The sequence below is a fragment of the Ursus arctos genome, unplaced genomic scaffold (assembly GCF_023065955.2).
Source record: "Ursus arctos isolate Adak ecotype North America unplaced genomic scaffold, UrsArc2.0 scaffold_19, whole genome shotgun sequence".
In the NCBI taxonomy this organism is placed as follows: Eukaryota; Metazoa; Chordata; class Mammalia; order Carnivora; family Ursidae; genus Ursus; species Ursus arctos.
In genome coordinates, this window is record NW_026622863.1 from 27,071,458 (window position 1) to 27,099,066 (window position 27,609).

The following is a 27,609-nucleotide window of genomic DNA, read 5'->3' on the forward strand; positions in this document are numbered from 1 at the left end:
TTTCCACTTTATTGTCTGTAAACTCTTCTTTGGTAAACAAGGAGACAAGGAACCCACAGAGCAAAGGAGCACGCTGAGTCCAGAAGACAAAGGGCCAGCACCCTACACGAACAGGGGCTCTTGAGAAGACAGCTACGCCATTAGCAAGGTGGTGGGTGGAACTCAGGAGTTTGGGTGGGAGGTGGCATGGGAGAGAGGGGAGGCGAGTGGGAAGGAAGAGTCAGGCTTGGTGGGACAGAGAAGCCTAGATCATACAGCAGAGGAGCTCATGCAGCACAGCGAAGAGGGGCAGGGAAGCTCCGCCCATGCCCCGCCCACCGCCCACGCGGGTGGTGCCCTTCTGCGGGCAGAGCTGCGTGCCGGGTCAGGTCAGGTCCGGGGAGCTGGGACCGGGCTCCCGGAGGCCCGTCAGCAACCCACCCTCCAGCCCTTCTTTCCTGCTCTGCAGGCTGGTGTGTGCAGGTGGCAGGGGCGGAGGAGGGGCGCTCACGATCTCGGGGTCCGGGGAGAAGTGGCAGGGCAGCGGGGGCAGGGCTTGGGGGAGACGGAGAAACGGCCCCTGGCCCCCCTTTACATGGGGGGCTCGCTGCAGAGGACGATCTCCAGGTCTTTGCGGTAGAGCTTTCCCGCCTCAGCCAAGGACATGACGCTCTTTCTGTAGTTGGTGAGCTGTTGGATATTCATTTCCTAGGAGACACAGGGAGAGAGTTAGAGCCCCTCACTGGATGGCTCCCGCGGAGCGTCCCATCTGCTCATTGACAAACAGGTCCGCCAGAACCTTTCTCTTCTCCCACCCCAGCAAACATGGGCTTTGGAGTCAGAAAGCCCTGCGTGAAACCCTCTCTCTCTTACTGGCTGCATTGCTTTGGAGGAAAATATTCAACCTTTCAGAGTCTCATCTCAGCTGCCTCATCTGTAAAATGGGTACACGAACAGGATCTTCCTCATTGAGGTGTTAGGAGGGTTAGCTGAGGGAATGAATGCGAACACGGCGTAGCACAGCCCCTGACACATAGCATGCACTCCAAAATCGGCTAGTCCCTATCTCTGCATGACTTGTATCAACTCCCCACCTCCCTGGGCCTCCGGTAGTCAGTGTGGGTCTTTGCAGGTGAGGAAGAGAATGTTTGGGAAGCTCCCTGGTCTTGTCTGTGGGCCCCAGGGACCATACTTCCCTAAACCTCACCCATTTAAACAAGGAATCCTAACTCCTGCCTCCTCCAGCGGCAAAGCTCACCTGCCTACTTCTTGTTCAGTGGCTTCTGTGGCCCTTCAGAGGCCACAAAGACAGGTGACCCACGGACATAGGGCCACCATCTCATGTAAAACGGAGGCCAACATTAAACAGAACTTCGATACCTAATATGCTTTGTGTTGAATACATGCTTTACAGTAATTGTTTTGGATACAAATAATAGGTCTGAAATACAGCGAAGCCATCGATCACTTGTACTATCTTTTTGTCTCCTTTCCTTCCTCTCTCCCTCCCTTGCACACTCCCTCCCCTGCCCCTTCCCTCTTGTCTTCTTGTCTTGAAAATGTTGGCAGATCTTTCTTTCTCCTTCCTTCCTCCCTTTTTCTTTTTTTCACCTCCCCTTTCAGGCTAATGGTCTTTATCTCCGTTCAGCTAATGAAAAAACTGAAGCAAAAACTATGGTATTTGCCAGAGGATTGGACCAACTCTGCAGCCACAAGTACCCTTAGTCTCCCGAGTCCTGAAGTCTGTCTAATTCTTTGCCTGGCTCACCTGTCCTTAGTCACCTCTTTTTTTGGTGCGCAAAGGTCAGTCCTTTTTTGTGTCTCAGGACATCCCCTCACGTTACTGATGCCTGGTTTTGTGCCAGCACCCACCCCGAGGGCACTCTGCAAGCATCACTAGCTTTGGGGAGCATCTTCCCTAAAGTTGTGAAGTCCCTGGAAATATCACCCAGTTCGTAATACCATTCTAATTAGGAGCCAAGGAAGGGACCCCATCGATCATCCTGGAGCTGGAGAACCACCGCGGCCCCCACCCTGATTCAATGTGGCATCAAGAATCTTAGCAGCATGAAGGGAGAGGGCTGCTCACTTTCTACGTCTCGAAGTTCTGCTCGAAGCTGAGGAACGCTTTAGTGAGCTGCAGTGGCCTCAGGAGTGGCGAGAAATACTGAGGTTTGATCTCCCCAGCCTGTCCCTCAGGAGCCTCAAACATGAATCTGCTCAGAATCCGTATCACAGAGCTCGCACCATCCAAATGGAATGCGCGTCTGCCATGTGCATCCGCTAAAAACAGCCGCTCCCTTCCCAGCGCACGTGCTGCTGTTTCCAGTCCTTGGCTTGCTCTAGTGGTTCATGCTCTCCATCCCCAGGGGCCTCATCCTGAGCTCAGTACAGGTGGAAGACTCCCAGGTAAACGACTGTATTAATATCCTTGTTCTCCAGCCTTCGGAGTTGCTTCCTAGCCCCAACACCTGACTGTTTCTGTCTCCACATCTGAGGGAACCTGTGCGGCCATAGCAGTTGTATTTTGTGGTAACTAAGAAAGAACCTGGGGGCCCCTGGATGGCTCAGTCAGTTAAGCGTCTGCCTTCGACTCAGGTCATGATCCCGAGGCCCTGGGATGAAGCCCCGTGTCGGGCTCCCTGCTTGGCGAAGAGTCTGCTTCTCCCTCTCTTTCTCCCTCTGCTCGTCCCCCCACCCCTCTGCTTGTGCTCTCTCTCACAAATAAATTAATAAAATCTTAAAAAAAGAAAGAAAGAAAGAAAGAAAGCCTAGTTAGGTGATAAGCAGAAAATTCAGGTCACTCTCCAGATTTATGCTTGCCTTCAGGGTCGATCAGCCTCGGGTGCAGAGCAGGGCCATATGGAGAATAATGATGCCTCATTAATACAATTACAGTTAAAGATATTTTCCACTAGAATGCCCAACATTCCCTGGACACATAAGGGTGCATAGATAACTTTCTCCTAGTTTGGTGCCAGGAAAGAGCCTATCAAGTTCAAATACCTGGTGAAGACATCCTTCTTTCTAAGAAGTATGTGCTTACTTACAATTTATTTTCTGCCTCTTTCAAAAAGCACTTGTAGGTAACCAAAAAAAATGTGGGATGAAAGAAATGAAGAATGATATTCAGGACAAAGATGAAGTGGTCAGAAAGCAGCTGGAAGGGCAGACAGAGGCTGCAGTGAATTCTTTCCCCTGAAATTGAGCAGTAAATTTAGCTTTTGCCTGGCAGCCAAAGTGGTTAGGCAACTCGAGGAAGTATGGAGCATTCATCATCTAATTAAAGAAAACAGCAAAACCATTTGCTCAGAAAAAGGCATTTTCCAGGAGGTGAAGGAAGGCGGCTGCAAAGACAACTGCGGGCTCCTGGTCCTCCTGCGGGCCCCCCCGCCCCGACCCCATGCACCCAGACGGACGAGCCTGCTGCCGCCCGAGGTCTATCTGGGAAGAAATGCCACCAGGCAAAGTAATAGTTCAGTTCTCCACCTTTTGCCTTTTCTTTGAGGGAAACAAATGCTTCCGTGGCTCTTAGCCTCTTGCCCACCTCCAGACTCTGCATTTATTATTATTTTTTTTAAGATTTTATCTATTCATTTGAGAGAGTGAGTGAGCGTGCATGCACAGGTGGGGGGAGAGGCAGAGGGAGAAATAGCTTCACCTCCCACCGGCCCCTTCTTTCCCAAAACTTTTTTTTTCCCAAAATTTAAATTCCGTTAATATATAATATTACTTGTTTCAGAGGTTCTCCCAAATCTCTCCTTGCCGGAGAAATCTTTTCTGATGGCAGTCAGGCTGCCAGTGCCTCGTCATCGCATCACTCCAGAGAGCCAAAATGTGGGAGCACCCCGAGTGGCTGTTGATGGATGAACAGATAAAAGGTGGTGGACACAAACACTGGAATATCACTCGGCCTTAAAAAGGAAGGACATCAGCATTGCTACAGCATGGACGAACCCAGAGGACGTTATGCTCAGTGAGGTAGGCCAGTCACAGAAAGACAAGTCCTGAAGGCCGCTGTTTCTAGGAGGTATCTAGAGAAGTCAAATTTGAGACAAAGTAGAATGGTGGGGACCAGGGGGCCGGGGGAGGGAGGAGTGGAGGGTGGTTGTTTACTGGGCACAGAGTTTCCGTTTTGCAAGAGGAAGAGAGTTCTGGACGTGGTGGTGGTGGTGGCTGCCCAGCAGTGTGGATGTATTCAGTACTGCTCAAGGTTCACTCAAAAATGGTGAAGATGCTCAACTTTGTATCGTGTGTATTTTACTACAATTAAAAGAAACCAACCAACCCACCAGTCATCCAGCCAGAAACAAAACAACAGCCCCCAAACTGCCATTGCCTAGTTCTGAGTGATCAGGGGAGAGCAAAATGCACCCCTCCATTCCTTTCCAGCTCCCCCCTCCCTCAGGAGCCTCTCTCCTGCCCTAGGGCCACCTGCCTAGGTCTGCGGGCTCAGTTAGCTTACCTTCTTGTTTTTCTCATACAGGTCCTTCAGAAGGGCGTCCAGCTCATTCTCATCAATGTAACCACTCCCGTCCTGGGGGGGGGGGCAGAGGCAGCACAGAGCTCTAGCATCAGGCCCCACCACCCCTGACCTGGCCTCCTGAGTCCCCCAACTCTTCTCAGGGAGCCTGCAGGGGCTGACCTTCCCCCTCCTCTGTGCAGAAGGCGTTCATACCGTGCGGTGTCAAAGTAACACCTCACTGCTGACTTCCCCAGCCAAGGCAGGAACGGTGCGCGCGCACGTCAGGGCAAATTTGCATTCCGGGGTTTTTCATTTGCATTGAAACTATGAGGTTCCAGAAGCATTTAGCTAACTCCCTAAGATGTCAGGATGAACACAGGGGCTATGTAAAGCTTAGTCCCCACGCTTTGGTTATAAGGAAGACTATCGGAGTCACACAGGTGGGGGCAGCAAAGGAAGGGGTGATGGGCGGTAAGGAGGTCCTCTCCCTCCCAACTTCCTAGCAAAACAGTTGGCTCCAAAGCACATTTATGAGCTGGCAGCGAGGGAGCAGTCCTGAGCCCCTCCTTACTCTGAAAGACAAAGCGAAGCCATGTGGCTGGGGGCACCCCTGCTGAGGGGGCCCCTGCCTTTCCCTCCCACACTGTTCTCGCTCTTACCTTGTCATAAAATGTGAAGATCGCATTGAACTCCTCTGAAGTCAGCTTCATGCCCTGTAAGGCCCGAGGTATTAAAGAGAGAAGCAAAAGAGAGAAAGAGTGTGTGTGTGCGCGCGTGCAAGTGTGCGTAGCGAGTGAGTGCATGTGCTTGTGTGTGCATGAATGAGCGCATGTGTCTGTGTGCACGTGAGTGAGCGCATATGTGCGTGCATGTGTGAGTGTGTGCACATGTATGTGCGTGTGTGCATGCGTGTACAGGCGAGTACATGTGGCTGCATGTGTGTGAGTGAGCGTGTGTGTCTGCGTGTGTGCACGTGTGTGCTGGAGGGTGGACGGGAGGGTGGCAGAGTGAAGTGCGTGGGGATGAGGGAAGGAAGGAATTGAAGAAAAGCAGAGTGGCTCTTTTACCTGAAATTTAAGCAGGAAGTTTTCCTGTACAGGCAAGAGTCTGGAAAGGAAGTGTTAGAGCAGAGCTTAGGAGACAGAGTAGAGGCAAGAACAACGGGGAAGTGGGGGGATGTGGAAGCCTGTAGTTCTGGAAACCGTCTCTGAGCACTGAGGAATTAGTGGCAAGTTCTACAAGGAGGGAGGCAGACACGGAGGTGCAGAGATTCTATCTAGCTTCGTCCTGAGCTTCGTGACACCTGACCTGTCACTTTCCCCACCGACTGGTCTTCAAGCCAGGGAGGGTGGCACGGAATGGTCTGCAGAGGTCCTGGGCAAAGTGACCCTGGGGGTGGGCTCGGGCACTTACCGGGACATCTCCGAGAGGCCCAGTTTGCCATCCCCGTTCAAGTCGAACATCCGTAGCTGTTGGGGACAGACAGAGGTGCCTGGGTGATTGGCTTTGACCTCTCATGTGGGACCTTGACCCGCCATCCCCTTGGACTGGAGAGAAAGGGAGATGGGTGGGTGTGCTCTGCCCCCTCTGAGGTCACCTGGAGGCCAGAGACCAGCATGGTCTAAATTTGTCCCTGCCCCTCCCTCCCCTTCTCAGGGCCGGGGCCCCAGAAGCCTGGCAGGCCAACACCCGTCTCCAAGCCCATCCTCTCCCAGAGCTGGGGAGGTTGTCATGGAAACAGATGCTCCGTCTCTTCCTCACTCCATGAGGATCTCAGACAGAGGGTGTGTGGGGCCAGGGACCGGCATGCCTTTTGCCAGTCGCCACTGGGAGTCACTTCACCGGGGCCTGAAGAATCAGCCAACAACAGACCCTGAACCCCGAATCCCTCTGGCTGGGGGCCCCAGTCCTGTGCCTCTGGAGGGGGGAGGGACCCTTCTGCCCACTCACAATGGTTTGGGTGTATTCTTGCAGCTTGGGTTCATCATAGGGCCGGTTCGCCTTCCTCAGCAGGTCAGACAGAAATCCCTAGAACACAAAAGGCCCCTTCAGAGCTCCTGACTCAGTCAGTCAGCCCCTCCCTCATTACTTGTTCCTTCAATCAGTCAACATTGTTTTCGGAGGCCTACCATTTGTATGGCTTACGTCCCTTATAATTCCCTAATCCCTGAGGCTTGTGGAATGACCATGAAGGCCTGGAGGTAGCACCTGGATGCAACAGGTAGAAACTGGCTCTGGGGCCTCAGAGAGCCCCCAGGACACAGGGCTACGCAGTGCCTGGGGATCGCTAGCTCCCGAGGAGTGATGGGGTAGATTGTACAAGCCAGGAGGCCCATCTGCTGCAGTTGCCTTGAAGGTGCCTATCCCGGGCACTGAGGTGAGAAGGGGTGCAGTCTGGTCAGTCTCCATGGCCCTGCGGCTCCTCGCTACTGATTCACATGGCCGTCCTGAACACGTCCACAGAGTCGGAGCCGGGCTTCAGTGTTCCTGAGCAGACCACAAACCCATGTCCCTCACCCAACATCTCCTCCCTTCCCAGGTTCCCTAAACCTACCAGCACTCTGGCCTCAGTCCCATTCTCCGTGCCTTCTATACCCTTCCCAAGGCCCATCCTACCTTGAGCTCATTGGCTTCAATGTAGCCACTTCTGTCTGTGTCATACTTCCGCCAAGCCTGCAACGGGAACGCCAACCTATTTGCAAAGACCTGTCGACATCTATGAGCCTCCTTGCAATTCCCTTTAATGGACCAGGTTGGGTCTTGATGTTCAAGAGTATTACCGGGGGATGGGGACATGGAGATGGTCTAGCCCATTCCCTTCTGTGTCACAGATGAAGAAATGGGGGAAAGTGTCTTGGCCAAGGTCACACAGAAAAGGAATGTCTCCCTACTCTAACTGGCCTGGGTCTCTTTTTGAATCATTTTGTAACTAGGGTTATGGTTTTCTTTTGTTTTTTTGGACAGGGTTCTGGCTTTCTACGGTGCTAACCAACCTAGCACTAGGCTCTGGTGGATCTGATTTTTGCTGTGGGTATACAGCATGTTCCTCTACTGCTCTGGAAGCTTCTCATTCTCTGGGTGGGGCCTGGGGCAAGAGTAAGAACCTTCTGGAAGGGGCAGACTTAGGCTTTGGTTCATTGTCACTGTGCTCCCTCGTCCATCCCTCCATCATGGGGCACGCAGCATCCACGTCTCAAGGGGAGAATTGGTAATGTCCTCAGCTTGTTTAGACTATCCCAAGGCTACTCCCCATCTGGTGGTAAAAAGCATTCCTTTCTCTGTTTTCTAAGGAAACCAGCCCTCTCTCTACTCAATCCAGAGGGCCCCATTTCCCCAAATCTTTGAGCTATGTTGGTCAGCCTGATCAAATTTCTTCTATTTTCTTTCAAGACTTCTTCCCTTGACTTTTTCTCTCCTCTCCCTCGGCTCCAAAGTGCACAACGCACGCAGGTGTCACCTGGTTTACTAAGAATCAGCAAGCACTCATTGTTTTGCCAAATTTGGATCCCTGCGTCCCTTCCCTTCTCCATGTCATGTCTCCCTTTTATTGTCCAGAGGGTGAGTTTATAGATATCCGAGGATCTTTCTTCCATACCAGCAAGCAAGGCTGTGTAATTCTCATGAGATAGTGGTGGCTCAGGAAATTTGGTAGTTTTTTTTTTTTTTTTTTTGGATCCTGATTTTATAAAAAAGTTATAAGACATGAGCAAATCCCAACAAAAGGGTAGACTTATACCACAGACAACTTGGATAGATGGTATTTGATCAGGGGAGTGTCTTTTCTCTGGGGGAAAAATGCTTTGGTTCCATCCAAATATTCCTTCCTGTGCCCAGAAAGCCTAACCCTGAGAAAGTACTAATACGTGCAGATTTACAAATATGACTTTACCAACCATCTGCATGTACTTAGTGCCTTAGAATTTAGTTCATCTGAGTCTTGACTGGGAAAAAAGGCAGATACTCCCTAAGTTGCCTAAAAGGGGGGTAGCCTGGGGCGCCTGGGTGGCTCCATAGAGTGTCTGCCTTCGGCTCAAGTCATGATCCCAGGGTCCTGGGATCCATCCCCGCACTGGGCTCCTTGCTTAGCTGGAAGTCTGCTTCTCCCTCTGCCTGCTGTACCCCTGCTTGTGCTCTCTCTTTCTGACAAATAAATAAAATATATATATTTTTAAAAAGGAGGGTAACCTGAAGGGACCCCAGTCCTCACTCAGAGCAAAGCATCGCTTTGCTTTTTGCTTTTTTTGGGGGGCAGAGATCCTCCCAGCCGGTCTGACCTCCCGCCCTCCCTGGCCCCGCCCCCACCCCAGGCTCTCGTCGCTCACTTCTCTTCCCTCCAGCACTTTGTGCTCCTGCATCAGTGGGTCATTCTCTTCCCATTCAAGGAAAAGAGTTCAAGGGACCTGGGCTTTGTGAAATCTCAAAGAAATCCTGAGGCGTCACTAAAATTAGAAATTACAATGTTGTGCTTAGCAGTGGGATGGAGCTATCTGCCCGCACTAGCCTTCTAGGGCGGCAGAGGGACCAATTCATGTTTCCAGCTCATAAAAATGGAACAAATGGCCAACCCCAGGAGGGTGGTGCTGTGGGATGGTGGGGTCCCGGGAAACTCAGATGGGGGTGTTGGCCCAGCAGTTATACTGTGGATTAAAGGATAAAGACAGATAAGAATGTGGAATCATGCCAACAACGCAGAGAGAAACCACTAATGACTTGGAGAGAGGGGGACAGAGACAGAGAAAGGTATTTTTTGCTTCTCTTTAAGCATTTCCAGCTGCCTCACCCCCACAAACTATCGTCATCCCTATTTTCCAGATCAGAGGTGGAAGAGCGGCCAATCTTTGGCTGCCTCCGTCCCCATCACGGTGGGGACCATCAGGCATAATGCTCCCTTTTCTACAGACAGAAAAATCAAGGCTCACAAAAGCGGCAGTCTGACAAGGAGATGCAGACTTCCCCCAGACAGGCAAGAGAAGGAGTAAGAACAGAATCCAGAATGTCGATGACCAGCTTGTGGAATCTTGCCATCTGGGAAAAACTGGAGAAAATCCTTTAAAGCATCATAAAATTAAATCCATATCTGATGCTTAGGCAAGCTGCCACTTAAAAAATGACTTTTCTGCCCTGAGAATCGGTTTTCTAACCAACTTTCTACCCATGTGGGGAACTCCAAGCCGTGTGGGGTTCTGGGCTAACTCTCCATTCGTTTTAGGCAGTAAATCACGGGGAAGGGATTACCGGTGTCTCGACATGGATTTAACAGGAGGACAGGCAACTCGAGTCAAGTTGAAGGCCAGTCATTATCATAGCAGGCAGTGTGTGGCGGGTATGGGTTGAGTTTCACTCTGAGGGACACATAATATTGACCAGCTAGGGTGCAGAGTCCAGAAAAATACCAAGAAATAATTTAGTTTGCTGGGCATCAGGATTAGTAATGTATTTGGTTGAACCATATGGAATTCCCAACTTTTGTAAATCAAAAATTGTCAGATATCAATAATTTCACATGGTTTCATCTATCGGTTGAATATTACTCAAAAAAAGAAACGTGAGTTTGGATGGTCTCCTTCACTTGAAGATTTCAAAGAATTTCTGTTGCAAAGATCTATTTTAAAGGGGGGGCAACTGACATGTAGACCACAGTCAAGAATCTGCAAACTTGAAGTCCCCCCACCCACCCCGGGCTTTTCCAGTTTTGCGATGGCACATAAATCCACGCTCCCCACACATGCTCCTTGCAACCCTGACTTCAGGGGACACCAATGTTATTGAGAACAAAGTATGTGAGATCTGGAAGCCAAATGACATGAAACAGGTCTCTTCGCTGCAGGATTTCTCAGAGAACGTAAGATGTAATGCCCATGACCAATTCCCAAAGGGGAGATAAGCGTGTACTTGCCCATACTTACTTCTCACCGTATCCTGGACAATCTCACATGCACGTATCATTTGGAGATCTTGCTGACGTGTAGATTGTGCGTCAGGGGGTCAGGGACTTTTTGTTTCTCACACGCACTCAGGGACCACACTGAGTAGTGGAGCTCTAAGGGGTTTAGCATCGCCCAGTGGACCACTCCCAGGCATTTGCGGGGGTGGGGTGGTGGGGGGGGAGGTGATGGACCTGGCTCCGAATACGGGAGAAAGGCAGCGCCTTGGCCTCACCTCCATAAACTCGGTGCTGGAGCCCACATGCTGCCTAAAGCACAGAAGGAAGTTTTCCTCAGTCGGCAGGATCTGCGCCAGCTGTGGGGGCCAGAGAGTGACAGAGACGTTACAGACGACCCGCCTGGGAGCGGGGCAGACTTGCCTAGAGGGAGGGTGGTGGATGGCCAGCGGCAAGGCAGCGTGGGAGCTGCATTTTGCTTTTCTTCCTCGGAACAGCCCTTCAAAAGGGGAGAAGGATGTTCTGAGAAGGGCATCTGGGTCGCCCCACATCTTAGGTGTGAGCCGCTGGAGGGACAGACAGTGATGCCACTTTAAAAATACAAGTACCCAGTCTTCAAAAGAATACTTAACAGGTGATTCCATTTATATAAAATTCTAAAAAATGCAAACTAATCTGAGATGAGTGGTTGCCGGGGATTCCTAATGGTGATAAGAAATGCTGTATCTCGATCGTGGTGGTAATTACATGGCTGTGCACAACATCTAATCTCACAGAACTCTGCTCTTCCAATCAACGCGGCTTGCTGTATGTAAATTACACCTCAACAAATCTGATTTTTAGAAAATGCAAAAATACCCTTGTTCAGCAAACACTGCTGGCTGTCCCCCACTTCTTTTGCTCCCTCCCGCTTCCTTGGGTCACAGGCAAATCCTGATTGGTCTGAGTCAGCCAAATGTGCTAATCCCATTTCCCTTGCCCAGGACTGGCTTACGAGCACACATGTGATCGAGTTCTGGCTACTGAGATGTGAGGGGAGGTCTGCTCAAAGTACTCCAGGTTTCCTTGCTCCCAGGAGGGGCCAAATGCTGTGCATCCTTTCTGCATCAGGACATGGGTGTATCCAGATGTGATGGAGGGAACAGTAGACTAGCCCGAGGATGAAGCTGTTTTGGGGCGGCAGGGGGGGGTGGGTGTGGGTGGGTAGAGAACTCCAGAGAAGCAGGGCTGGGGACCTGGCCTCCTTCATCTGGAACCATCCCTTCCCATGGCTTGTCTCATTAGGAGCCTCTCATGGATTAAGCCAGGAGTAGGTAAACAATGGCCCATGAGCCAAATCTGGCCCAGTGCCTGTTTCTATAAATGAACTTGTCTTGGAACATGGCCATGCCCATTCATTCACATACCGTTTGTGGCTGCTTTTGTGCCACCGTGGTAGAGTTGAAAGAATTGTGACAGAAACTATATGGCCTACAAATCCTAGAACATTTACCATAATCGGGATCTTTCCAGAAAAAAGTCTGGTGACCCCTGGTTTAAGCCCATTTGAGTCAGGATTTTCTGAGATTTGCAGCTTAGACATCTATGCTCTTGGTGCCCTTCCCAGATGCCCCTTAGCTAGGCTGGTGGGCCATCCCTGACGCTGTGAAGGATGTCTGCTAATGGCTCAGAGCTGCCCTCCAACAAACCCCCGCTGCCCCAGTCCCCCATCTCCACCTCCCCGACCTGGAGGGGGCAGCCTGTGTCTAATGACTGACTGAACTGGGGGTACAAAGGACCACCCCATCCCTTGCCCCAAGGTGAGACCAACTGTGGCACAATTCACACCCCAGAGCTCCTGGTGAGATCAGGCCAAGACCCGGCTCCAGCTCAGACCACATCCTTCCTTTAGCTCCTTCCTCTGCCTTTTCCTGCTGCGCTCTTCTCTTTCTCTGAGAGTTCTCTTTCAAGAGACCCCATCCACTTGAATCTCTGTCTCAGTCTCTGCTTCCGGGGCACTGACCTAAGGCAGCATCCCACCCTGGGAGGGGCTATGCCCTCATTCCTGGGCTGCTATTGTTATTTGTGAGCCCTGGACCACACACCACACACCGATGGCCAGAGGCGTTTGGTTAGGCTGGCACACACGTGTATGTACTGTGTACGTATGAATGTATGTGTGTGTATGTGTATATACATAAGTTGTTTAATTAAACCAGGAAGCCATTAAACAGAGGTGGCCCTAATACCTTAGTAGCCTATGTGAACAAACCCAAGCTGAAGCGGTCAGAACAGCCAACGAGGCGTTCCCACATAACGCAACCGCTTGAACTATAGCCAATCAAATAATCTCCTTGCTCTGCTCCCGCCTCTTCTCTGTAAGAGTCTTTCCCCAGCTACTGTTGGCGGGGTGTTCCTAACCGCTTCTGGTTTGGCACTGCCCCATTTGTATCAATTTTTGCTCAGATACACTCTTTACATTTTTAATATGTCTCAATTTCTGTCTTAGGAATGTGTATTTATGCAAATATAAGTGTATGAGTATGTGTATATATATTTCATATAAATGATACATGCTATATATGTAAATTACACGTTTAAACATTAAGCGGGTAAGTAAAACTGTTGCCTTTGGAATGCCTTTCGGGGGGCATGAAAACTCTTGTTCTCCAGCCTCGCAGTAGCTGCTGGGACCCTGAGAGCACGTAAGGTCTCCATCCTTGTCTTAGGCCAGTGTTTGTCGCTTCTTTCCTTGTGGGACAAAGAGAAAGTCCCACCTGTTCTCGTCGGTCAGCCTCAGTGCTGGAGGTGGGGTGGGGCTTCCAGACCACCCCCCATTTAGAGGCCTAGAAGGACACTTGTGCTTGGTGGAGTAGACACGACAGATTACCCCCCCCCCCAAGAGCTCTTGGCTGGGACGGGGGCTCACCTCCGCCATCTCGATTTTGCCGTCCGAGTTCTCATCATACTTCTGCATGAACTCCTTCATCTTCTCCCCAAAGTTGTCACTCTTTGACATCTGGGGAAAGACAGAGGGGGGCTGACTGTGCTGCCGGGCCCCACGGGAGCCACAGATCCCTCACCCACTCGGTGCGCCAGCGGCTTGAATCATTCTGCACCCCAAATCTGCTGCCACAGAACCGGGCCGCCGACGCTCGGAGTGGTCAGGGCTGCTCTCTTCTCCTTCCCAAGATCCCTCCAAGTCCAAGCGATCTCTCCTTTGAGGCTCGGTCACATGAGGACATATCCCCCCTTCCCATGTAATTCATGCATTTAAACTGCCCCTCTGCCTTTGAGATGGGATAAACCAGAGCTCTTATCAGAACGGCAAGGACTTATCCCCATCACTCAGATGCGAGAATTGAGGCCCCAACATTTTACCAAGGCAGCTTCTCATACAACCTGACTTATTCCAGGACCCCCCAGTAGGTTCTAGCACTGCCCCCGAGCAAGGTAAATCGCACATTTTCTTCTTTCAGGTCTAAAGGCAGTTCGTGACATTTTTCACTCTGATTTTATGCCGGGAGGAAGGTGAGGAGAAAGTGTTCATATAGCTGAGGGGTAATTTAAATGATCCGTTAGATTATTGTGACTACTCCAAAGGCAGAAAAGTTCAAGAGTTCCTTTAGCCCATCACTGCCTACCTTAAATCTAAGGCTCTCTGAAATTCTCCAATCTTGGCCTGTTTTGGGGGTTGCTAAATGACTCTGTGCATTAATGCGCTCTTCCTCATCCCTAAGCGACGGTCAGCCTGCTCAAGCCGCTGATGCCTCTTCTTGCCTTCTCTGATGGCTTCTGGGTGGGCTGGACGCTTCCTCGGACTGGGCCCAGGACAATTCTACCAAGTCTTCAGGTTAGGAGTCTTTTCTGTATACCTTCTATTGCTTTCTACCTGGGAACCGGTTTCAGTTTGCCAGGATTGATTCATCAGTATTTATTGCCTGACATTAACAAGTGCGCACGGAACGATCCTAGGCCCCTATCACAAATGGGGTCAGCCGATGTAGCTTTCACAACAGCCCCCGTGAGGTGTGTGGCCTGTCCATTCTACACACCAATGCAGGCTGAGGTGAAGTGTCTTCTCCCGAGGTCACCCGCTGGTGTAGCTAGAACTGGAACTCGTGGCTCGGCTTCCAAGGCCAATATTCCTTCTGCCCTATAACAGCTGCTCTGAACACCCATCCTGGATGGTGTCAGTTGAGATTGTTGTTGACAGACTTGAGAATCACCCCTGATGCCGTCTAAGGAAGGGAGTGACTAAAATTTCAGACTAGAAGCACTTCATAAAAACACATTCCTCCGCCTACCCCCTGATCCCAGAATCAGTTTTGAAGCCTGTGTTTTCTGTGATGCAGGCTTCATTACCCTAGTAATGAGGGGTGATGGGGGCACAGTTGATAAACAAACCCATGAATCACCACCATCGCCTAAGCCCATGGTTGGACCTCCTGCTCGCTGGGGCGCTCTGCGGGGCTCTGGACCAGGAGCTCGCCAGTGGATTTGTGACTCATCTCCCAAACTGCCCCACAAGGACTTGCTAAGAAGCAGTGGATTGGCCAAGAGACACACGGCAGGGGAGAGTGGGGAGACCCCCAGAGGACCAGCGGGAGCTGGGGGAAGATAATGGGTGACTGTGTGTATCTGAGAACCAGACGTGGGAATCCCAGTAAACTGGCTCCAATTACCTCAGCTTTTCAGTATTTCAGACAGTCCTCCCCAGGCTTTAGTGAACTTAATAGTGCCAGCTTGTGACTACAGGCCCCACAGGGACCCTGCCATCAAGGGGCTGGGACGTGATTTGGAGTTGCTTCAGGCAGGCTAAGAAAGGCAGTCTGACACCCCCATGAATGAGGCCAGTCCGTGCCATCTGGTTCAGATGTTGGTTTGGAGCAATCCTGTTTTCCTCTGGGTCCTCGCTAAGGATTCCAGACTCAGTTGGTCTAGAACAGTGGTTCTCTGATGGGGATTATTCTGTGCCCCCCCACAGGAGACGTTTGGTAATTTCTCGAGACATTTAGCCAGTGGTGTTGGTATGCATCCTATAACGCGCAGGACAGCCCCGCAGCAACAAAGAATTATCCAGCCCTGTCAAAAGTGCCAAGGCTGAGAAACTTTGGTCTAGGGTAAAGACACTTCAAACCCCTGAGGCATCCAATTGAGTCATGACCCCCTGAGAATCTTAGATAGGCTCTGGACTATTCCTTAGGGAAAAAAAAAAAAAAGCTTTTATATGCATATACACAGACACAAAGCTTTGTAGTTTGGGGGGGTTCAGTCACCCCTGGTATCCATTCGTGAACTCCTCTCAATCCCAGACACCCAAAGATATTGCAGGAAGGTTCTCTTTTTAAGGGATTAGTCCAACTAAAAAAATCCTTACAAGTAAAAGAAAAACTTCGAAGGTCAAGACCAGAGATGTCAGGCTAGCTTAGGAGACGCACAGCTTGGGACAGACAATGTTGACGAAAGCCATGATCAGGATGATAGAAAAAGCAAACAATGGGACAGAGTACTGGGCTTACCATGCCAGAGCCTTTTCTTGCCTTCTCCAGCTCTTGGAAAAAGTTTTCTAGCTCTTTACCTTCAATATACCCATTTCCTGTGAAGAAAGCAAAGCAAAAAAAAAAAAAAAAAAAAAAAAAATTGACCTCAGAGCTGAATAGTAAGACTGATTGGGGGGGAGGGGACGGGGAAGTCAGGGGCTTTATGGAGAACTTCTCCTCACTGGTCAACAAGCAGGTGTGTGGGTTGGCCTCAGACCGTGCAGCGTTAGGGATGTGGGTCCTGCTGTCAGGGTGTTTGCAACTGTATAGCTGTGAGATTAGTAACCGCATGTCTTTGGGGTATGCTTTCAGTAATCAGAACACTGGGAGGGACCAGCATCTGGGCCAAGCTGGTAGAAGTGGGCAGAGCCGGAACTGTCCGCAACTGGCTGGGCAAGGAGCAGGAGCTGAAATGCAACAGGGGGCAACACGTCATCAGCATCCGGGCTTGCCAGCAGGTGGCAGGCCCTGGTCACAGGAGCGAATGAGGCCCGAGACAGAATTTGGGTCTCTGGAGTGGGAGGGTATATTGAGTTAAGAGTGTCCCCCCGGGCTCCTGGGTAGCGCAGTCGTTAAAGCGTCTGCCTTCGGCTCAGGGCGTGATCCTGGCGTTCCAGGATCGAGTCCCACATCGGGCTCCTCCGCTGGGAGCCTGCTTCTTTCTCTCTCACTCCCCTGCTGTGTTCCCTCTCTCGTCGCTGGCTGTCTCTCTGTCACATAAATAAATAAAATCTTTAAAAAAAAAAAAAAAAGAGTGTCCCCCCCGGCTCCCCCGTCCATGTCCACCTAGAACCTCAGGATGTGACCTCACTTGGAAATAGAGTAATTAGTTAAGATGAGGCCATATAAGATTAGGGAAGGCCCTAATCCAATGACTTGTATCCTTGTAAGAAGGCCACGTGGAGACACAGAGAGACACATAGGGGAGAAGACGATGTAAAGAGAAAGATTGGAGTGATGTATCTCCAAGCTAAGGAATGCCATGCACTGCTGGCAACCGCTAGGAGCTAGCAGAGAGACCCGGAAGGACTGTCCCCGAGAGCCTCCGGAAGGAAGCAATGCTACCTTAGTTTTGGACTTCCAGCCTCCAGAACAGTAAGAGAAAAACCTCTGTTGTTCTAAGCTACCCGGTCTGTGGCACTTAGAGCAGCTCTGGGAAACTAACAGAAGGGAAGAGTGGGAAGATAAAGGCAGGGTGTCTGTCCTTCGGTCTGGGGGCACCTGCGAGTGTCGGTCACGGGATTATGAGGAAGGGAGGTGACCTGCTTCGTGGCCATGAACAGAGGAGGCTGCGAGGTCTGTGAACGCAGAGTAAAACCCTGTTCTGCTCACTCACCGCCTGTAGGACTTTGGGAAAGTCATTTAACCTGTGTCAGCTGCAAAATGAGCTAGACACTTAAATGGGACTTTGTATGTAAAGCTCACCACGTCGCGCCCATTATGAGTGGACCGTAAATGTGGCTGTTGTTTCCAGTTCATTGACCAGAACCTGTGTAGAAGATGGAATGAATTCGCATGAAAACTGCAATGATCAGGACCGGGCCCCAAGGCCAGTGCCTGACTCTGAAGATCACATAAGTGGTGAGAGGGCCTTTAAGTTCTCAAGTCTTGAACCCAGAAGGCCTAGAGACTGGGTAAGCTGAGCCCATGGCCAAGGTCACTGGTCCCTGCTGTGATTGAGAGGAGGCATTTGTGGGTGGGAAATCAGACAGGCCGAAGGCAGTGCTCCCCCAAACTAGAATCTCCTGGGATCTTTAAAAAAAAAAAAAAAAGATGGATGTCTGGCTCCCACCCCCAGACACGCTGATGTAATTGGTTTGGGGTGTGAACTAAACGTCATGATTTTTTTTTTTTTTAATCTCCCCAGGTGATTTCCATGTGCAGCCTGTTTGGAAACCACTGGCCTAAAGTCAAGTTTCAAATCTGATTTAAAATGATTGAGCAAGGCTGCTGTAGAGAATAGTCAACTGGTAGCTTCCTTCAAGGGCAAATGGAATTACAAACGAAACAAAGAAAATAAAAAAGGCGCATTTATCGGGGCCTTTGGGGGTGGTATGGGGTGGGGGTTTTTCCCACCCTCTCCCCCAGCACCCCCTGAGAATTTAGATTCCCAATAAACAACCGCACAGGCGCCCCCTAGTGGAGAAGATGCGACAATAAACATTGCATGGCGAGACGCCCGTGAGATAAATGATGTATTTTTGTCTGCAGGTAAAAGATGTGCTTATATTTAGGGGACGGGGAAAGGGGACTTGAGCTCCCCTTTTTTCCCTGGCATAGGGTGGTCACCATTCTTGGGATCGTTGGAATTTCACGAGCGTGTGTCTAATGGCCTGTGAGGTCAGCTGGAGAGGGGGCGTGAGGGGAAGCGCCAAGGGCTTTCTAGGCAGAAGGCAGTCTAGTTGATGATGCCTCTGAGTTGAAGGAACAAGTGCTTTTTCTCTTCCTCGTCACTCCCTGCAGTGATCTGGGAGGATGGGTTCGAGGGAGCAGGCCAGCACTCAGCTCTGACCGTCCCCGCTCCCCACCCTCAGAGCCGGCCCTGCTCTGCCACTTCCCCACCAGCTCCAGCACCTGCTATGGAGGGGGGTGGGGGCGGGCTACCCACAGTTCTTGCAGAGGCACCCACACCCAGTTCCTCTCCTGCCTCTATTACTCACTGCTTCGCTCTGGGATGTCACCTCTCTGGAACTGTTTCCTCACCTATGAAACAGGGATAATGAGGGTGCCTTCCTCCTATGGTTGGCAGTGAAGACTCCATGGGGGTAAGAACACATGGACTGTGCTGGCCCACGGTGAGCCTCCAAAATGCCAGCGGTCATTACCACCATGGCTGGTGTTTCTGCCGGCTGCCCAGGCCGGGGAACACCTTGGCCTTGAGCTGCTTGCCTTAGGCCGGGAAGATGTGGGGTGCAGAAGGAGGCCAAAGCAGGTGAGGCCAGCACTGAGCCATGCCCTAGCAATATGAACAGGAAGAGGAAAAGGAGAAAAGTACAGACCTGTATGACCCAACTTTTCCTTGGGGTTTCTCTGAAACTTACAAAGAATAAACGTATTTATGTTTATTCTTGTTCTAGAAGGGTTTTAAGGTGGTTTAATAACCTCCCAAACCAGACAATCAGCCAGCGCCTTGCCCAGCAGGAGAGCATGGACACTTGTGAACATCAGTAGCGGCTCACAGATACAACACTTTCAATTTTTCAAAGCATATTTGCTTCTTTCTTTGTTTCAGGCGATAATTTGAAAGCTATGTGTCAGGCCCTGTGTAGGTTGCCACGGAGGGGGGATATGACAACGTACAAGATCGAGCTCCCGTCTTCCAAGTTGTCACAATCCTTCCAGACACACAGGATCACAACAGGGCAGAGGAGAATCCTCTTCTTGTGACAAAGAAACTTGAGGCACAGAGAAGGTAAGCAATCGATTCAGGAACACACAGCAAGGCAGGACCAGAATTGGAGTATCCTAATTCCTGATGTAGGTTTCATTCATTCATTCGTTTATTCACTCAACATTTCTTGAGCATCCACTTTGCTCTATGCTATGCTAGGCACCAGGGGTGTAAAAGTGAGCTAGACAAGGTCTGCCAGGATGGGGCTTATGTTCTAATTGGGTGGGGATGGGGTGGGCAGGGAAGGCCTCTCTGAGAAGCCCCAGCTACTGGGCAGAGGAGCAGAAAGGGAGGAATGAATAGCAGGGGGGCGGGGGGAGGGGAGGAGCAAGGAGGGTGCCACGGTAGAAAGAGTTCCCCTCCCTGAACCCACCTTGCACAGCCTAGACAGTGGGAGCATCCCAGAGGCAGGCAAGCCCCTCGCACCCTGCTAGGAATCCCACCACCACTTCCTCTTCGTGCTCCCAACTAAGAGACAAAAGGTGGCTCAATTCAACAGACCTATACTGTTGGAAGTAAACAACAGTTCGACTCTGTGCCCGGTGCTCGGGGAGCGATAGACAAGTCCTAGATGTGGGCTTATTCCCCAGGAGCATTTCATGGTCTAGTGGGGCACAGCAGCCTAACAAGAATTACCGGGAGCTACCGGCTGAAGGCAGAGGGAGAGGGGCAGAGATCGGATAGGGAGCCAGGGGCTGTGGGGCCCAGAAAAGGCATTCTCCATCACTGGGGGGAAAGGCCGTTGCTACTTGGTCTCCCTCAGAGCCACCCCATCCATCCCCCAGGCAGTAGCTGCTATCCCCGTCTGGGGTGGAGGATGGGTTGACCTACATCCTTCCAGAGCGGACTTCAGCACTAGACAAATGGATTGCTTTTTCTCTGACCCTTGTATCAGGGCGTGGGGTGACTGGCCACCAAGCAAATCTCCTGTGGACGGGCACTGATAAGAATGTGGTTACCATAGCAACCACCACTCCTTACCTTCCTATCAAACCACATCCTGAGAACATTAGGAAGAGGGGGCTGGGTGGGAGTCAGGGACCCTGTGTCTTTCCTTATTGTACTCTTGCTACCATTCTTCACCACCACTGTGCCTCAGTTTCCCCCAGTTGAAACTGAGACAACACTTCTTGCGGGTGCCCAGGTGGCTCAGTTGGTTAAGTGTCTGATTTTGGCTCAGGTCAGGATCTTAGGGTCCTGGAATTGAGCCCTTTGTCTGTCTTCTTTGTGCAAGCTTAGCGGGAAGTCTGCTGATCACAGGCACCTGGAAAGCCTTGATCGAAGGATGCTCTGCCCCCCACCCCCACCCCCGCTGGAGACACTGAGATTCGTGTGTACAGATTTTCTGACAATTGAGCAGGTAAGAGAAACCTGAGTAAGAGGTATAATTCTGCTAGCAAGTCAATCTCTCTGAGCCTCTATTTCTTGACCTCTAAAATGGGAAAACCGTTTATGCCCTTTCTACTTTATGGAGCTGTTGTGAGAGCCACACGAGGTAATGTTGTAAGAACATTCTGGAAAATGTAGAACTCACATGAATGGAAAGCATCATTTTTAACCTCTGTCCTCTGACCCAGTCCGTGGCTGTAAACTCTTCAGCTCAAAGAGTAGAGAGCACTGGTGTTCAGCCCAGCCTGTCTACGAGGGGCACCTGGAAGCTTTTAGAACACCATTGCCTGGGCCCCACCCTTAGAACTTCTGATTTAATTGATGGGGTGGGGACTTCTTGTGGGCCTGTTTTCAAAGCTCTCTAGGTGATTCTAACGTGCAGTCAGGGTTAAGGACCGTTTTATGGTGAGTCTCAAGTGTTAAGGTGTCCAAGAATTACCTGGGGATCTTATTAAAGTGGAGAGTCTAATTTAGTAGGTCTGGAGGATAAGGGCTTGCTGTTTCAAGCGTGGTCTGTGGAACAGCAGCATTGGAATTACCTGGGAGCTTGCTAGAAATGCAGAATCCCAGCCCTTACCCAAGAACTCCCGAGGCAGAAGCGCTGGGAGTGAGACCCTGAAGTCTGTGTTTTCAGAAGGCCTCCTACACGTTCAAGTTTGAGAACTATGGGCCTCGCCGCAGTAGCACACAGCAGTCCGTGTTTCCCCGCGATGCACAGGTTAGAGAAATCCAGGACAGGAGTTGCCAGGTTTCAGACTTCTCGTTAAGAAAGTGTTCCTGAGACCAAGCCACCTAGTTGTCTATCCGAGTTCAAATGTATGGAAAGGTGAATAGCCCTCTACCCCCCAAGGCTGAGCGCTGTTCTGGACAGTCAAACCCCACCCTCTGGGGCAAGAAATTGGCTTCCTCAGATTGCCGCCCTGATATTCATATTACTTTCCAGGGTACGCACCGTTTACAAGGAGCGTCCCCTCCCCACCCCATCTGGTCTCCAGGACTTGGTCAGGTAAGCAGACCGGTGAGGATGCTGGAGAGGAGGAGTTTGAGGGGAAAAGAGATTAGGCACAGCCCACAGCCTGGTGTCCTGTTCATCCCATGGCTGACCTCTGCCCACACCTGCATTTGTCGTGGCTCTCTTTGTCAGTCATATGAACACACACACACACACACGCTCCTGCACACTCTTCTCCCAGTGGCTTCCAGGGCTGAAAAAACACAGAATGTTCAAACCTGACTTTTAGTCTGTGTTTCTGGGCCATGCTGCTTCAGACACCGTGGTTGTGGCCCTGGGCCTGTGGACATCTGGCAGCCCAACGCTGGGCCGGTTCCCAGGCTTGGGGGAGGCCAGAAGGCTGGGGCAGATTGGACAGCAGAGAGCCCAGGAGGAGCAGGGGAGGGCCAAGCAAGGCCAGAGGCCCCAGATGGGCCCGGCTGGGCCAAGGCGGGCATGGGATGCCACGGGCCAGGAGAGCTGCCAGGAGAGGCACTATTTTTGAAGAGCCTCACGCCTGCTCTAGTAATCCGGGCTCCCCAGGTGTTGGAAGAGATTTCCCTGAGGGGTCTTCCTAGCCTTGGAAACCTCCCTCCGGGGTTCAGCCAGGACAGCCGCTCATGTCTGGAGGGGAACAAACAAGGTGAGAGGGGAGGGAGGTCGGCTCCCTGGGCTGGTGGCTGCCCTGGTGAGGCGGGCATACGCGTCTTGTTTGTGAAAACTGGTCCCAGGGCTGCCTCCCTGGGGAGCCCCAGCTCCTCACAGACACAGCGCCTCCCTGGCTGGTGCAATCCCCCCAGAGGCAGGCTGCGGGGCCCAGGGCGCACACACAGGCTACCGGCGCAGGGCCACCCAGCACGCTGCAGACACACCACACCAAAGGGCACCATTAGCAAAGCATCTGGGGGTTTAGGGGTGAACACGGAGTGGAGGGACTGATTCCTAGGGCTCACCCTGGGTGGGGCAGGAGGCTTCTCCCCAAGAACCCCACATCCTGCCATCACGACCCCCAAGCCCATCCCTTGCTGTCCCAGATGAGACACACAGACCGCACAGAGACTCACTGACAACGTTAAAAGACAGCTCTGACCTCGACTACCCGCACCGGACCCCTCGGACTTTCTTGTGCCAAGAAGTGATTGTTTTTAGGAGTCCTATAATCATCTTAGGGACTAGCACAGTGATAGTGCATTGTGCATGTTGTAGTGTTTGTGTAAATACTTAATATACACCAGGTATTCTGTGACCCTGTTTGGGAAAGTCTTTTTTCCTGTTCCAAGAGCCTTCACATAGGATCCCAGTGCAAGCTGCCCGGATGTCTCTCCACCTTGGAGAGGCCCTATGGCTTTGCTCTCCTCCCCTCTCCCTGCAGGCACACGGACTTAGCAGTGAGGCCCTGGCAGGCCTGCCTGGGTGCTCAGGTCTGGCAGGTGTTCATCGTGCGAGGGTTGGGGGGATGCTTCTGTTACTACCATCGGGTGTAGGAGGACAGACGAGGGAAGACAGGGCGGGGCCTTCTTCTCACTAACTTTCAAAGGTCTCAAGGCCCGCTATGGATAGGGAAAGAGGCTCACTCCCTGCAAGAGGCTTTGAGAACCCCCCACGTCACCAGGGCCATCTGGAGGCAGGTAAATGCCCAGAAGAGTCTGTGCAGATTCCCACACCTGGAGATATACATCTTTTCACATCTTTACTGTTTTGCAGATTCACCCAAGAAACATAAGCTCTTATAAAATTTTCAAACACTCCAGGAATTAACTTAGTCAAAGCAAATACCTTTTAATTTTTACCTCATCCCCTCTGTAGAGAGAACCACCATTGTCTATTCCCTATAACATGTGGTATTCTTTCAAATATCTTCCAGCGTACGCTCTTTGTGAATAATGAAAATGGGTTCATACGGTAATAGTGTGCTGGTACCATTTAAAAAAATATCTTAATAGTACATCTTGGATATTTTCCCACATTAGTGGAAAAGCTCCACCTCACTCTGCTTGGTTGTGTAATATTCCCCTGGAGAGATTGGTACAATTCATTTTTCTCCTGCCTGGTGAAGCATGTTTCCCTTCAAATATTCAGTATTCCCAAGAACTCGGTAATAGACGCCCTTGTTCATCTAACTTTTTGTACATGTAAGGGCATACGTATGTCAGATAGATTCTGGGGGTGAGTGGCATTCCCTGTTTGGATCCAGAATGTCTGCTGGCCTCTGGGAGAGAACCCATCTTATACCTGTGATTTCAGTGGCTTCTAAAGGCTAAGGTGTTTTTTTTCCCTTTTGAGCCACACCTTGGCTCTCCACGGAAATTCCTACTGGTCGTCAGTGGGACAGGAGCCTGGTGGCCCGTCTGATCAGAACCACACGGACAGGCCAGTGTGGGCTCTGAGCTGGGCATCCCTCAGCTGCTCAGGTCTTGCAGAGTGAGGACATTCCTGAGACAGAAGTGACCAGGCAACACTGGACAGCAGACTCAGACATGGAGAGCCATGCAAGGGTCACTCCGAGCATGGAGGTGGTACGTGGGTCATAGCATGGGCTTGGCTGCTGTCTTCCCTACCTCTGCCTTTGAGAGATGACATCTGAACCCTCCCAGATGTGTGACCTCCGCTCACTGCTGAGGGAGAGTCCAGGGATGGAACAGGGCACTAGGAGATAGGATTCCTGGGTGCCCCCCCTCCCATTTTGCTGTGTGATCTTGTCAAAAGAACTTTGCCTCTCTGAGTCGCAGTTTCTCTCTCTCCAAACCCCCACTTTTTCCTTTCTCCACAAGACTGATGAGGATTTTTGAAAAGAATCTAACTCTTAGGGCAAAGTCACCGGGATGACTCTTCCTCCTGGTTAGGAACAGGCTGAACGAGGATCAGAGCCCCCCACCCCCACCCCGGTCCCATCTTCACTCTCTTTGGCATCCAGCTTCTCCTAAGGTTGCCTTGTCTTTATTTCCTAGAGTGTCCAGGAGGAGTGGGGCAGTGGCTCCCTCCCCAGGGGGCTGTGCCTAACTGGGCTCCAGGGACCTGGAGGGCTGCAAAGGAGAGTCCTCCCAGAGCTCTTTAAATTTGTAGGCGGCAGGGGGCCTCTGTATCTGGAAGAAATCCCCCAGATGAACACAGAAGCCAGAGTTAGTAAGGGGGAGGCCCAGTAGGGCAGGGAGTGCCTCAGGGGAGAGGGGTGAGCTCCCCAGCAGCCTTTGGGTGTGTGGGAGGGGTTGGGTAGGGAACGTACAGAGCAAGACAGTCCACAGCCTAATTCCGGGTCCTTCAATCGAGTTCCAGTTTGTCTGTATCCTCATTTTCCTAAATCGCCTCTGTGCCATCTCTGGCATCGTTAAGCCCCTTTGTCTTCTTTCTCTGTTAGGTCTTAGGACCTTAGGACCTCCTTGAGGCATTGGCCAGAGAGGGCAACGGGGTATCTGGTAGACAAGGAACCAAGGAGCAAGCATTCAGCTCCTCTTTCTTTCTTTTTTTTTTTTTTTTAAGATTTTTTTATTTATTTATTTGACAGAGAGAGAGACAGCCAGCGAGAGAGGGAACACAAGCAAGGGGAGTGGGAGAGGAAGAAGCAGGCTCCCAGTGGAGGAGCCCGACGTGGGGCTCGATCCCAGAACGCCAGGATCACGCCCTGAGCCGAAGACAGACACTTAACGACTGAGCCACCCAGGCGCCCCTCAGCTCCTCTTTCACATGAGAGCAGGAGGGAGCCAGGGGCACAATGGCTTCAGGGGTGCTTTTTGGACTCTTGAGTCTAGTGCTAGCTTAGCTGTGCTCCAGCCAACACAAGGACCCCTTTCTGAGATTAAAGGAACGGCTCATCACCTCCAATGCTGGGGCTGGTAGAGGCTCTTCTGTGGGCAAGTGGGAGGGAAAATGGTGCCAATCATCACGGAAAAACCCCTCTTCCAACCCAAACGTATGTCTCCAAACCAGGGAATAAACACTGGCCAGGAACCAGCTCCACTACTACCGTGCTCTACAGCCTCAGAGAACTCGCCGCTTGGGCCTCTGTCCTCATCTGCGCAAGGAGCAGCTGGCCTGCCCAGCAGCCTCACAGGGACTCTAGAAGGTGTGATTGTGTTTGGAACAGCATGTGGTCTCAGATAAATGTAAGGATTTGCATGATTATTGAGAGTGCTCTTGGTTGTCCCCACGAGGACAGGGGGAAAGCAGAAACTATGGAGTCCTCTGTTTATTATAGCTGACTCATCTGGCAGGAGGCCGGTGGTATAACCTTGGCCACTTGGTAACTTTCCTTGAATCCTGCAAGTCTCTGGTGCAGATAAACGGGCAGAAGCATGCTTAGGGAATGTGCACGTCATCTGGAATGCTAAGAGGCTGCACCTTACGGCCCTTTTCACCAAGGCAGTTTCATGGCACAAGCTGGGGATCGGCAGTACAACCCCTCCTTAGCCCCATTTTACAGATTTAACAACCTACCCACCTCCTTCAGTAATTCACAGGCAGATCACTGTCCCAGCCCGGGGGTTACCTGCCCAGTCCTCTGCCTGGCTCCCAACCCAGCTTTCTCAGGTGGCTCCAAGGGAACAAAACTTGACTCATTAACTTTACTGGACATTAACCCTTGCCTCTCCAAGCACTCTGGGCAGAGGGCCTCTGTTTAGCCACTTGCATGCCCTGAGGAGGTGAGGAAAGGAGGAGAGAAGAATTAAGTGAGCCACCCCTGATGCTCCCTCTGGTTCCCATCCCCCTCACTGTCAATCCCAGGATAAACACCCGAAGCCATCACCCTGCCAGTGGTCTGAGATGCCCGAACATTTGAGATGCCCATCCCAGCCAGGACCTCAGAGAAGGGAATCAGAGCACTTTGTTTTTTTTGGAGGGGTGGGGAAAACGTCTCGAACGATATCAGAAGCTCCTAAAGGGGGGCCTCCCTTTATGCCTGATTCAGACCATCGTAGACTCTTGGAATGCCAGTATTGGGAGACACCTCCTAAGGTCACTCAGTCCGACCCTCGATTTTTGGGTGAGTCAGTGTCTCAGTAGGCATTTAAGATTGCGCCTCCCTCCACCCAGAGATGTCACCCAAAGCACCCAGGACTATCACTGTGAGGGAATATGTCAGGCTGGTCCCCCAACCCTGCCCCCACCACACCCACCGCTGCTGTGTATGGGACCCATTTACCTAGGGAGGATGGGAAATGGGCGAAGGAAGCCCAAGGGGTGTTCAGGGCCCCGGGGTCACACTCCACTCCCGCTCCCAGCCAATTCATCTGGGGAGGCCCAGGCTTTCCCTTCAGTATCCCCCAGCTTGCCCCAAACTCCAGGACAGTGGGGGGGGGGGCTAAGCTGGTTTTAAACAAAAGGAGAACCCCAAGAAAGAAGACCTGTGGCTGCTGCAGCTGAAAGCAGGCCACTACCTTGAAGAGAAAGGTGGGGAAGGTAAGATGGCAGGGGGAATCATGGGGAGCCTTGCCCGCCCAGGCCTCCTCTCTGGGAAAGCTCCAACTTGCCCAGAATGAGGCTGCAAAAGCTGGCGGGCTTCTGCCGTCTATGTCAGAGAAGAAAAGTTGCTGACAGTTGTCACCTGAGCAGCCGGGTGTCTCCCAAACTCCAGACCCCGACCTCGCCAGGCTTTGTGACCCCAACACCCCCTGGGGCAAACGTACACCTGCCTATCAGCGCTGTCCCCTTCCCCTCCACCGCAGGTTCCCTAGGGGCGAACAGGCACAGAAGTTGAGAGATCTACTGACCGTCTGCGTCAAAGTGCTTCCAGATTTCCAGGAACTGGGACGCCGTCAGCTCGGCCAGGTGCAGGTAAGGGGGCTGCTGCTGTGAGCTAGCCATGGCGAGCGGCTCGAGGACCTCAGGCGCACAGCGTTGTCCCTGCGCCCAGCTCGGCTCCCGCACTCGGCCAGGTCCTGCGCGCCACGCTGCCTTTATATACGGTCCGGAGGCTGCGCCGGCGCCCAGCCGCCGGCAGGGGGCGCGCGCGCTCAGGGAATCAGCCCGGGTCTCGGCTGGGCGGCGGCGGCCGCG

The 27,609-nt window shown here is 51.7% G+C and overlaps 1 protein-coding gene across 1 annotated transcript; it reads right to left on the reverse strand.

Moving 5' to 3' along the window:
* Positions 1 to 27,461, reverse strand: CALB2 (calbindin 2). The gene is made up of 11 exons (XM_026495179.4): positions 27,324 to 27,461; positions 15,827 to 15,903; positions 13,234 to 13,323; positions 10,604 to 10,684; positions 7,061 to 7,117; positions 6,395 to 6,472; positions 5,858 to 5,913; positions 5,512 to 5,551; positions 5,104 to 5,157; positions 4,445 to 4,516; positions 1 to 687 (listed from the first exon to the last, which is right to left on the reverse strand). The coding sequence occupies exons 1-11, from the start codon at positions 27,415 to 27,417 to the stop codon at positions 571 to 573; spliced, it is 816 nt and encodes a 271-aa protein (XP_026350964.1). The 5' UTR covers positions 27,418 to 27,461; the 3' UTR covers positions 1 to 570.
* Between the last annotated feature and the right edge of the window lie 148 nt (positions 27,462 to 27,609).